At 43.5% G+C, this 12,839-nt stretch overlaps 1 protein-coding gene across 1 annotated transcript in view; it reads left to right on the top strand.

Moving 5' to 3' along the window:
• Window positions 1–506: 506 nt before the first annotated feature.
• Window positions 507–12,839, top strand: part of T265_04742 (hypothetical protein) — a gene marked incomplete at both ends in the record, with an annotated part of 20,515 nt that continues 8,182 nt past the window's right edge. Inside the window, 2 exons of the mRNA XM_009169555.1 lie at window positions 507–1,115; window positions 12,652–12,807. Coding sequence (XP_009167819.1) covers window positions 507–1,115; window positions 12,652–12,807 — 765 coding nt within the window. The remainder of the gene's footprint in view (window positions 1,116–12,651; window positions 12,808–12,839) is intronic.

Genomic DNA, 12,839 nt, shown 5'->3' with positions numbered 1-12,839 from the left:
TACCCGCATCCAGTGACTGTTGTCTGCACTAAGACCCACACAATGTTTGGTTGCTACATTTGCCACTCTATTCTTAAAGTTTAGTCTACTTATTTCAGTTTCTCCAAATATTCTGCTTTGCAACTTTTCATTGTTAGGGTAAGAGCAAACAATACCCTGTTTCGTAAGACGTATTTGTTTTACTGAGACGAGATACACGTCCAAAAGTGAGATCTCAACTGTTATGTCCAAGGTCTTGCCAGGTTTGAAAGAGATTCGTGCCTACTCAGATGGTACAAAAGCTCAGTTTCTAATAGTGAGCTATAGGTGTACCACGGACATCTCTATTGTTTTTCTTTGTTCGTTAGCTTCCCTTCCGTGCTGAAAATCCACCTCTCCCTCCCATCTCTGGGTATATTTTTAACGTGAACCGTATAAAAGAAACTATCTGAGACAAATAGAAAGCAGAGGAACATAAAATGTGGTTGAGCTTGTTTGCCCACTTTTCGCACATCTGGCTGTTTTTTATGCATGTGCGTTCCACCAATGTTCACACTTGTCCTAATGACTTCATATCCTCGGGGACTAATGGTCCATGCTTTCAAATCAAGCAGCATGCCAAGACGGTCTGTGAAGCACATCAGCAATGCGCATCTACTGGTCTCCCGGGCGATCCGGTCACATTCCTTGTTGGCAGACACCTTTCCCAAGCAGTTCAGCTTTTTAGCGCACCAAACATTACACTGTGGACTAGCTTACACACAATGGACGAGTATAATAGGCTTCCGGACGCAGCTTGGTCGGATACCGACCCAAGATATTTCAATTCAACGTTTCATGCGCCTGATGTTTCCCTCAGAGTGAAGCTACGTACTAGTGACCGTATCCGTGGAAAGCGATACTGGATCGCGAAAGTTCACTTGGGTTCGAAGTTGCTATATGCTGATACCTTCTTTGGTACAAACGGTCCAAAACCGGAGTTCACAGTTTGTGAAATGGTTGACACCTTCCCGGTTGGCCGGATTCTGGATTTGATGCTGTTTCACTCGTGTTCGACGACATTTCCTGGTGGTGACCTACAAGAGGATGTGGGAGTACCATTGCCATGTTATGAGTTTTTCGATGAAGAAAGTGAAGTGATTTGTATTTTTCGGTAAGACGTTGATACTTACGTGCTGTTATTCGAAAGCCCTCAAGTTTCCATTAGCAATAGCGGGACTTAGTGGCCTCTTGCTGCATCCTTAACTCACTATAATGGAAAAACACAAGCATCACTCACACTGGAGTGCTCTGTTCCTCCTATCTAATCCGGAAACAGTCCAGTCAAATATTCCAATAAAAAAGGTCGTTGATCTAATGGATCCATCACACGTATCATGTCAGGTTTACACTAATTTTGCAGTGAAGCCAAAAGAGAGTAGGTTCGTATACCTAACAACTCAACCACACAAGACCTTTCGTTCTCTTTCGGACGCGTCAGGTGCGCCTGGAGGGTCAGACGTTTTGCCTAACATTTTTAGACTGGTTCCCACAGAACCACGCCTTGGACGATTGGTAGTAGCTTCCATAAAAAAAACACCTGACTACAAATGAGCGACCCCAAACTCTTACCGTACTGAATTGTGTTAGCTCCACCTTACACAACTTCAAACCGTAGCCATATCACCCGTCCAACAACAACTGTCTATTGCAAGAGAGTTTAAACCTAATAAATCGATATTTCGTTTAAGGGCTTGCCGTTGCTTGATACTGGTTGGTGCTCTTTCCTTGAATCGAGAACGATTTCCTGCTACTGTGAAAACAGTTCACCACATCATTTGTCAGCCGATAGCCACTTCACTCGGTGCTTACCGGTTTAGACGGTCGACAGGATGGGTCAAGCGTAAAGTCCCTGGAAAACTCATTGTTCATGAAGAATTTGCTGAAATACAATTGCTATCATTACCTGGATTTACTAGTAACATGTTCGAGGTCTTTTCCCATAAATGTGCTTTTCTTACCCTTTTAAAGCAGTGCTTATATCGTTTGTTTGCTCGTTAAATTACGGCTACCATTAAGTGGACTGTATTCCCGAACAAGTACAACTTCCAGCCAGTATGCTCGTTTGCTCACGCTACCAGTCCTCCTGAAAACCGATTAGCCTCAGTTCATCTTCACATCTTTAAACATTACGCAACTCTATAGAGGAAAATGTTGGTAGCTCAGGTATCGTAGATGGTGGTCGTTGGCTTGTTCGCTGAGCTGGGCAATTTGATGGCATCAATTTGATTGCAATCAAATTGCCCAGCTCAGCGAACAAGCCAACGACCACCATTACGTAACTCATTTCTATCCGTTCATATATTCGGCCTACTGAGCGAGTATTGGTTTATGAGAACGGTGAATATCTTTCGTGAATTACGGTGACCGTTTACTTCAAGATGCAGTTAGCCATCAGGCCAGCTATTATTTTACTTTAAAAAAATACAGTTTTTGTGCGCTGACAATGAATACTTGGGCCATTATTAGTTGACCAAGTGAGCGGTAATCGAAAAAAACAAGTGCAATTGTTTCACCAGTTCAAGGAAAGTGTTGGTGGACAACATAAATGGATCGATGAAATGTTCTGGATTGGGACCTCACCTGCAACGGGCCTGCACTAATAACACGAGATGGTATTCAAATTAGGAAACAATAAACCTCGATGGTCTCTGTTCCGATTGGCCAGTTTCAAACAGTTTCAACCGAATTCCAAATTCATTACAAGTAAATAAAATAGCACCATTATACTTTCACGAATACCACTAACCCATGCTGCCCTATAATTATCCTTTTTCAGATGTGCTCGTGATCCAAACTGCCGAATGGCCTACTACAATGGGATTTGGAAAAAATGTGTAAAGATACTCTACGTTGTGTCATCATTGCCAAACGCTGTACGACATTCCGGGCACCGGTGGCAGTGTCACATGAAAAGTTCGTGAAGCCGCTTGAGATTTAGTCTCCGTTTGTGACCATGTGCTTGACTGTCGACCAAACCCCCACCTAGTTTGAAGCACATGTGTGTAAGTGCACTACTTTTGTCATGTTATCTTTTCTGTCTACACCACCTGTTCATAAAACAGCTTCAAGTGAGTGAACCTTTTCAAACAGGAGTGATTAAACCTGATTGTTCTACCAGTAATATAACTGTCATCTGTGGCAGCTTTTCAGTGCATAGTTTCCGTACAATCCAAAAGAATAATGAGGGCTGAAAAGCTCAGTGTTTAATTTCGGACAGGGTCAATAGGGAAGCAGGCATTGGGTTCGAGCTAAGGACTTTCTGGCCAGTAGCTTCGCATTTTAGCCACTCAGAGATCTTGAACCGTTCCAGAATCATGAAAAAATAACTTATCCTTGAGAAATACACTCATTCAATCAATGTGGTTTTTACGGGAGTCAGCTGAACTGGTTCAGGTAGAACATAAGATTGAAGGAAGCTCAGGGACTGCGCCTACCTGATGAGCCCCAAGAAGGGCGAAACCGGATGTGGGCTATCGAAGAGATTCCATCACTCTTGTGAGTAGTTTCCTTTATGAAACTATACTGCGATATCTCGAATATCGTGCCAACTGGATCATGAAGCGGCCTGCGTGCAGCACATTCAGTTGTAGAATATCATAAACGAGAGATTCAGTTGAGTCTCTCGTGAAAACCAAGTTGATTTGCAAATGAGTGTATTTCTCGAAAACAGTCCAATTTAGGTTCAAATAGAACATAAGGTTGACGGAAACTCGGGGACTACGCCTACCTGATGCGCCCCAAGAAGGGTGAAACCCGTCGTGGGCTGCCGAAGAGTTTTCAGCAACCTTGTGAGTAGTTTTCTCTATGAACAACATACCTTCTTTTATGTGCAGTTAAGCTTATAGTTGCAAATGACAAGTGGCAACAACAACATGAAGCGCACTTGCGGTATAGTACCAACGAAAAAATATTCGGTCGAAGGTGGGCTGGTCAGTTTGACCAATTAGCTAGAGACTCCGACTGATCGTGAGCGACCAGGTGATTGTTCCGAGGCTTTCAGGAACACTTTGAGAATCTGACTAGCACTGAGTTCCCGCTATTTCTAATTCGAACAACAACCCAGCGTGAGCCACGTCTTGACGTGATCAAATCGGTCGCGTGACAGTTGGTTGGAGGTTCTTAAAGGTCAAGAAAACAGCGTTAGATGTCCGGTAAGCACGGGCTTATGCGTGAGGGACATTAGTTTAGATTCTCCTTTAATCAAATGGTAGTCGAAAAGTGCCTTTCAAGAACCCTGGCGTTTGGTTTTTGTCTAACAATGTTTTTTTCTGACTGATGAAATATAAAACACCACGCATGATGTTAACACACACCTACTGAAAATTGGCACCCAGTTAAAGACAATCCGTTATCGGTTTAAAAACATTGTTAGTTACGTAGGACACTGCTCCTCAGTCATCGAATACCGTGAGAGTATGTGACAAACCTGCAATTAGAGAACAATCACATTATGTACTATAGATTTAGAATAGGTTCATAACACAAGAACAAATCCTGTGAACACAACTCCCAATATCTGTGAGGAATCAGTGTCTAAAGTATGTAGACTCAAAGTACCGACAGACAGGATGTTGAAATGCTTTCCAAAGTTTATCAGTCACTAAACCTCAGACAAGAATATCTTGTAGCTATGTGACTTCACTGATATGGTACAGAACTACTACAATTGCCATGTTATACCATTCCTTCCTTAGCTCGTCCAAACTGGTTTTGTGCCGTATGAGCATAGTTGACCGAACTCACTGGGATAAGGATAATCCCAGCCACATCAATTCGGTTACAAGGATTGTGCTTAAATGTATCCTCTTTGGGTTGCATTAAGTTAGCTGGGGGGTAACAATAACAGCTGGAGACGAATAATCAGTAATGGCTCAGTATACCCAGTAGCCGAACCTTGCAAGTTAGCGCAAACAAAGAAACTACTCTTCATTCTAGTTCACAAGTCAGAGAATTCACTGCACAAAAAACGTTGGGGTAAAACATAGACTTTTCTAGGCCCGACGTGTTTCTTCCATAGCCATCCGAATAGCGAAGGTGTTTCTCTTCCATTTGAACCCAAATTGCGCGAAATTCGCGGAATACACTTATTCGTATACTGATTTGTTTTGACAGGAGACTCACCTGGAACGAGGCTGAATAATGTTTTCTAAGCAACTGAATATGCTGCACCAGGATGCCCCATGTTTCAGTTGGTACGGTATTCGAGATATCGCGATACATGCATAGACGTAACACACTACTCATAAGGCTGCTGGAAACTCTTCGACAGCTTAAAAACTTCATAAACGAAAGATTCGGCTAGGTTCAATGTAAGTCTCCTGTTAAACCAAACTGGTATGCGAATGAGTGTATCTAGCTCAAGAATTTTTTCGAGTTATACAGTGGTCAACTTTACTCTGCAGGAACTTTGGAATAGGTGATCAGTGACTCGTTCGTTTGCACCAAACTGCTCGAGTTTCCGCGACGTGAAACATCACATCCCGTGCTCGATATTTTGATTCAAACATGGTTACTGCTTTAAACAAACCATTCCATCCTTATTTCCCATTCGGTTTTGCTCGTTCTTTACCCCCTATTGGACAAACATTCGAGTTTATGGCGCATCTTGGAAGAATTCACGGAAACGAACTTTTTTTCAGAGAGGAACACATGGTTCTGTATCTAGCACAAACTGCCACATCTCGTTTTTACACACAATGGTCATTCAGCCAACCAAACCGTTTTTAACTGACCAGTTTCAAGTAAAGCCAAACACGTTACTAAACGACTATCAATCATCGTTGAAGAACGCATCAAGCGACGCCACTCACGGACCAGATTGTAAGCGCAACGACAAGCCACATGACTCGCCAAAATTCATCCCCACTTCATCATCACATCAATTCAAACCAATACCATCCTTTGGGCAACTTCAACTGTCCGCCGCACCGCCATCGGCACTGAGAGACGTCAACTGTTAAACCTATTTCGTGTGACGAATCAGCATAGAATTCAAGTCCATTTGCGCGAAGAAGCGCCCACGATAGCTCAGTTGGCAGGGCATTTTACGTTAAGGCAGTGGTCAAGGATTTGGGTTTCCCCAGGTGCGTTTATCTTTTCGGTCGCATTAGGTGTAAGTGGGTTCCTATTCAAGAGAATACGCGACAATTATGGAGAATGCTCAAAATAACTTTATTTGTGAATAACATGCACGCTGTTAGAAATATAGTAACCCTCCTACCTCAAGACCTCTGTTGCCCTCCGTGAGGGACCGTATGCCTTTGTTCATCACCAACGCGGGTTGTCCATTTGAAATAAGACGGTTTCCTTTTAAAAACTTCATAAACGAAAGATTCGGCTAGGTTCAATGTAAGTCTCCTGTTAAACCAAACTGGTATGCGAATGAGTGTATCTAGCTCAAGAATTTTTTCGAGTTATACAGTGGTCAACTTTACTCTGCAGGAACTTTGGAATAGGTGATCAGTGACTCGTTCGTTTGCACCAAACTGCTCGAGTTTCCGCGACGTGAAACATCACATCCCGTGCTCGATATTTTGATTCAAACATGGTTACTGCTTTAAACAAACCATTCCATCCTTATTTCCCATTCGGTTTTGCTCGTTCTTTACCCCCTATTGGACAAACATTCGAGTTTATGGCGCATCTTGGAAGAATTCACGGAAACGAACTTTTTTTCAGAGAGGAACACATGGTTCTGTATCTAGCACAAACTGCCACATCTCGTTTTTACACACAATGGTCATTCAGCCAACCAAACCGTTTTTAACTGACCAGTTTCAAGTAAAGCCAAACACGTTACTAAACGACTATCAATCATCGTTGAAGAACGCATCAAGCGACGCCACTCACGGACCAGATTGTAAGCGCAACGACAAGCCACATGACTCGCCAAAATTCATCCCCACTTCATCATCACATCAATTCAAACCAATACCATCCTTTGGGCAACTTCAACTGTCCGCCGCACCGCCATCGGCACTGAGAGACGTCAACTGTTAAACCTATTTCGTGTGACGAATCAGCATAGAATTCAAGTCCATTTGCGCGAAGAAGCGCCCACGATAGCTCAGTTGGCAGGGCATTTTACGTTAAGGCAGTGGTCAAGGATTTGGGTTTCCCCAGGTGCGTTTATCTTTTCGGTCGCATTAGGTGTAAGTGGGTTCCTATTCAAGAGAATACGCGACAATTATGGAGAATGCTCAAAATAACTTTATTTGTGAATAACATGCACGCTGTTAGAAATATAGTAACCCTCCTACCTCAAGACCTCTGTTGCCCTCCGTGAGGGACCGTATGCCTTTGTTCATCACCAACGCGGGTTGTCCATTTGAAATAAGACGGTTTCCTTAGTAAGATGGAATCAGCTTGGCCTGCGTTAGGTCATGCTGGAGAGAGGGAATTACACGACCTTCAACAGTCTAGCCAAACTAATTCCGTCTTTTTAGAGGTGATTTTATGTCGCAGGACGAGCAACCCAAGTGTCGTTGAAATGTACAAGGACAAAATCGCGCTAGAGAGGCAGTGCACTTTGAAAATGCCCTATAATTCTAAGGAATCAATATCAGTAAGCTACTAATTTTTTGTCTTTTTGTTGAACCACTCTGAATCGTGTTCAAGAAGCAAGGAGACATCCGTATTATCGTATCGTGTGATACAGCCGAAGCTGGGAATATCAGACAGCATGTAGATGGCATATTATTCCTTTATTTATGTTGTTTTATATAATTACAAACCAGTACTTCGTGCACCTATCGGCCTGGAAGTAATGATGTCACAGTGGATGAGGTGAGTAAGCCACCTCTAAAGTATGCGCAACCTGACCAGAACATTCGACTCACAAACGGGCAGACTACAAATGAAAAAGGGCCAAATAAAAGGACTTCGACGACGCGTTCCCGAATGGTGGATGATAACTCAAACCCGATGTTTTTGGTTTGCTTGACTCCGGTGAATGAGAAATCAGGTTTGCTTAGTTGATGGAATGCTAGTCTTCAGCATACGAATTCCTTCGCAAAATCCATTGGTTTTTAGGCGTGATTCTGTCCAACAGGCTGTTGGTAAATTCGGATAGTCGTCTGACCAATGGTGAAAAGTCATTTTGGTCCGACTTGCCGTCAATCTTGATAATTACGAATCAGAGGGATCGGATGTTTAGAGGAAGTCCTCGGATTCTGGAAAACTCCTACACGAGTGCTTTCATTTTCACAGGCAGTACATCAGACGGAGGGAATGGGCATGTGACCAATTGGTTAACAGTTCTAGGCTACGAGCTCTGAACCAAGCAACTGCCTACCACTTTGCGGGACCAGTGAGTTGAATTCAGGTTGTGAATTTCATAAAGGAGACTACTCAAAAGGTTGCTGAAAACTTTTCGACAGCCCACGACCGGTTTCGTCCTCCTTGGGGCTCATCAGGTGGGTGCGGTCCCCGAGTTTCCGTCAACCTTATGTTCTACGTGAACCCAAATTGGACAGATTTCGACAAATACACTCATTTGCAAATCAATTTGGTTTTCACGGGAGACTCAAGTGAATCTCTTGTTTATAACCTGGTTATGGCTGTTTGTCTACATCCACTTGGTGACAAGATAAAAGTGTCTGTGTGATATCTACACGATCTGGGAATCCAACAATCAAACATAAACTCAAATCCACCAAACTGGTGGCGGATGCCTTGTTCAGGGGCAACGGCCAATCACAGGGTCACGTGAACGAACTCTTTACACCCACCTGATAAGTCTCAATAAAGACGAAAGCGTTCGTGCGGGGATCCGACCATACCTCGACATCACAGTTCTTCATAAAATTTATTTCCACTATTTTCTCCGTCACGTATCATGTTCCCGGCTGTGTAGAAATCATGAATTTCCAAAAATGAGTAAACGTGAGTAGAAAGTAATGGTGATATGCCACTTTAAAAGGGCGCGGCCTCGCCGAATCGCACTTAATATCCTTCGTTCCAGTTAGATGGACCTCTTCAAGCTTCCCAGATCTCAGTGATAAGAGTTATTGGGAATTCACAGAAACCCCAAATGCGTTGTGTAGTAACTCAAATGTCCCTTTCTGAAGATAAAGACAGTTGAACACAGATAAGGACTAGAAACACGAGTGGGTTCCTTTCAAAAGCATGTTAGAGCGAAGTCAAAACGGCAACTTTCTCCAAGAACCCAAGTAGGATTCTTCGCCCTAAGCGATGATGTTATTATCGATCATTCCATCAAGCAAAAGAATTTGCTCGGTCCTGATGATGATTGATGTTTGGAGAAGCTACCGCGTGGTATACTGAGTAGTGATCAAAACTGTCTAAAAATGCTCAAAAATATGGAAATCTTGAATAAAACTATCGGATTGTCCTGAGAAACTATACAGTTTGGTTGGTTTGTTGGAGCGAAGTAAGTGTTGAACAAAAAAGTGATAACTCTGGAAGAACGGGTACACAGATGAAAGAACCATTCAGACAGTCGACCGCTGCTGTTCATGTGAATAGTGCCAGAAAACGAATGAGATAGCTCCTGTGTCCCAAGTGGATTTCAAGATGACATCGCTAAGCAACTTCTTTCCGTAACAATGATTCCACATGGAGAGGTCACAGTTGCAGTCGGAATCCGGGGGAGGAGGTTTAATCTGGACTTGGTTGACACAACGGCGGCATTTGAACCTAGAATAAGAGGCAAAGACGGATAGAGATAAGTGAAGAAGTCAGGATGTCGTTACTGTGTGGATGAATATACGAAAAGAAGAAAGCAACTGGCTTCGATTTACTAGAACTCAAGATGGGTGTATAAGCAATACAAAGTTAACCAAAAGGTGGATGGACCATACTCATGCCATCCAAGCAGACAGGTAACTGGATGATTGCGACTACTTACAAGAGAACTACAAAACGCGAAGGCCACTACAGAGAAGGCGGTACCTTGCAGCCTATCCGCAATTTCCAGGTTAGCCACCTGTCGTAATTCGCCTTAGGTATGAAAGCATACGAAGGAGCAAACTTGCCTTTTCGACAATCTGAACAGCATAGATCATGATACGTCGCTGCCCTTCAAACCCAGTTTACATTTCAGCAATCTTCGAAGCGCCTTCCATCGGCAAAAGAAAGCGATTTTACTTTAGTTTATGAAGTATCTTACGCAGAACAACAATGGAGACCAAATCCAACTGTAACGGAATTATATGGTTCGAACAAGACGAACTAAATACAGGCTTCCTAATTCTGAGAACAATACACCAACTCTTATCCCACTTCCATCGAGTAAGTTAGCGGGAAATGTGGGCAGGCAAGTGCACATTGTGAGGAAACGCTTGCAAAGGTCAGAAAAACGTGTCCATTACTATTCTGGACGTAGTAGGAGTAAGTTGTGTAGGCCAGGCGAAGTTCAGATTACTCGGAAATGAACTATTGCACTGTGCTCTTTCCGACGATCAGTGTCATTTAAGGTGAAGGCGACGCGTTCGACTCTGAGTAGTAGACATTGTTGAGCATGACCAAATGACCAGTCATAAATCACACAATTTGAAGACTGAAATATTCTCTCTGTGCAGTAGTCGGGCTTCGGATTGACAAAATAAGTGCAAACGGAGATGTTTCTTGACAATCTTAAAACGTAGTAACCGTTTATGCCCGAGGTTCCTTTTATTCAGGCGGAAAACAAGGTTTCACGGACCGATATGATATAAATAAATTTCAAGATGGAGTGACTGCAATGAAATCGAATTTAGCCCCTCCTAGTGAATTCTTTCGAAAGAGATCATTCGCAAATCAGGCTGCTCCGGTCCGTCCCCGTGGGCCTGAAATGTATACTGTTTGGGAGAGAGAAATGCCAAACTCCAAACAAGGGTCGCGATGAAAAAAATGCGTGATTCAGGTTTTGTAACGGAGATAACCACTGGATTAACCAGTTCAGTCCTGAGATGGCAGGGGAACATGATCCTCATACATAGGGCATGTGCTTGCTACAATTGCTCTCCCAAACACAACGAGATCAAAAAGTGTTCCCGTCTGGGTGCGTTCTAAACGTTATTACAGAGTCCAGTAGAACTAAAACAGGAGAGTGCGTTTCTCACAGGTTAATTCCTCTGAAACGACACAGCGACAGAGGGGACGTAATCACGGACTTTATGTCAGTAGATACAGTACTCAACGAGATCAAAAGTGTTCCCGTCTGGGTGCGTTCTAAACGTTATTACAGAGTCCAGTAGAACTAAAACAGGAGAGTGCGTTTCTCACAGGTTAATTCCTCTGAAACGACACAGCGACAGAGGGGACGTAATCACGGACTTTATGTCAGTAGATACAGTACTCTCATGCAGGAACAATATCTAGGATATACCATCATTTTGTGTCCACATGGAAAATCTATTGAACTTCAGGACTGTGAGGTGTTTGCCAGGATTTCTTTTCGTCTGAAAAGAACGACTATTCTGACAGTGGTTTCAATGGTTCCGTCACGAAGCGCTCATCCATCGACTTACTCCCAGCAAATATCACCTCACAGTTCATTTTTGATCGAATACTTCAAGTGGTCTTCACCAAGAGGGACAGCAGTATTTTGGCAGGTTTCGTCTTCAGAATATAAATATTCATCAGAACTGCTGGTCAATTAGCCAATCAGGCCTTCGAATAGGTACAGAGCCCAGAGAGTCAGAGGTTTTCGTTGGATCTTACAGCCCACCAGACTACTGGTAGCCATCCCCATGTAACGTAATACAAAACTCTCTTTCGGGAGAGACTAACTCAACGGGCCGAACAAAAGTGTTCCTTTCTGGGAGGAAGCTTATAACGAAAATAGCGTCAAATAGCTGGTCTTACCTCAGATAATGTCAAAAAACCACGACTGTCATCATTCATTCACTATGCGAACTTCGCTTAAAACTCTTGCACCACAGGAATTTTATCCGAGGTGGTCAAAACAATCTAACTGAGAAGGCTCGACGCATTCTTACGCTTCGTCTGCCTCGGTTTTAATCATGTTTCCCTCGGAAACTGCCTGCACAGTGGTGGCGAATTTCGGAACAGTTACGACCCTTCTCCTGAAACGGGCGAACCCGATCTCGTTGTGCCCATCACGGGGAAGCCTAAAATGTTCACATGGCGGACAGTTTCGAAGGAGTAACTTGAAGGGCATTCAACTATGGTGTGAAGCGGCTTCGGTGTCACCTGACATGAAGCCATTGCGACAGCTTTCAAAGTCATATTAACCTAGGCCAGTTCCCTCACTTCTTCAGTCAAACAGGAACCACCAGAAGTGACTGATCTTACTCAGAAACATTCCTTATTAATGAGTAAATCAGTATGAGTGGACTCGTTTACCTCGTACCCAGACGCGTTTTAACAAGCTATAAAATGCCGCAGTTGCGCCCATACGGAAATGGATGATGTTTCGGAACTATGTAAACCTGAGTACATCAATGCCATTTAGGACGCTTATGAGCTACATCGATACGGCGAAGTCATCCTACTACGGTGATGTATAGTCGGCGAGAATCTCCGAAAGTCCAAAGCCAAACTCGCATTCGCATTGCTTTCCAGAGTGGTTTACAGAGAGACAGGCTACCGTCCTTCGCGCCACTTGGGTTCCCTGTGAACGGTCTCTATTCCTGACGGACTACTGTACGCACCACCTTAACTCAGGACTCATCTTCGGAGCTTCTAACTCTATCACCAGGTCATGGGCTGAAGAAAAAGGTGGACGAACTGGATAACGGGCATAACAATGTGGTAACCATGTGTCAAACAAGGTGGGAGGAAGACTCACCGATCGTGTGTGTCGGATACAGTGTCTACGTGGTATGTAAACAATTCTTTGAGATCGCCCAGAC

This window comes from Opisthorchis viverrini (assembly GCF_000715545.1).
Source record: "Opisthorchis viverrini unplaced genomic scaffold opera_v5_79, whole genome shotgun sequence".
In the NCBI taxonomy this organism is placed as follows: domain Eukaryota; kingdom Metazoa; phylum Platyhelminthes; class Trematoda; order Opisthorchiida; family Opisthorchiidae; genus Opisthorchis; species Opisthorchis viverrini.
This window is presented reverse-complemented; position numbering and strand designations above follow the sequence as displayed.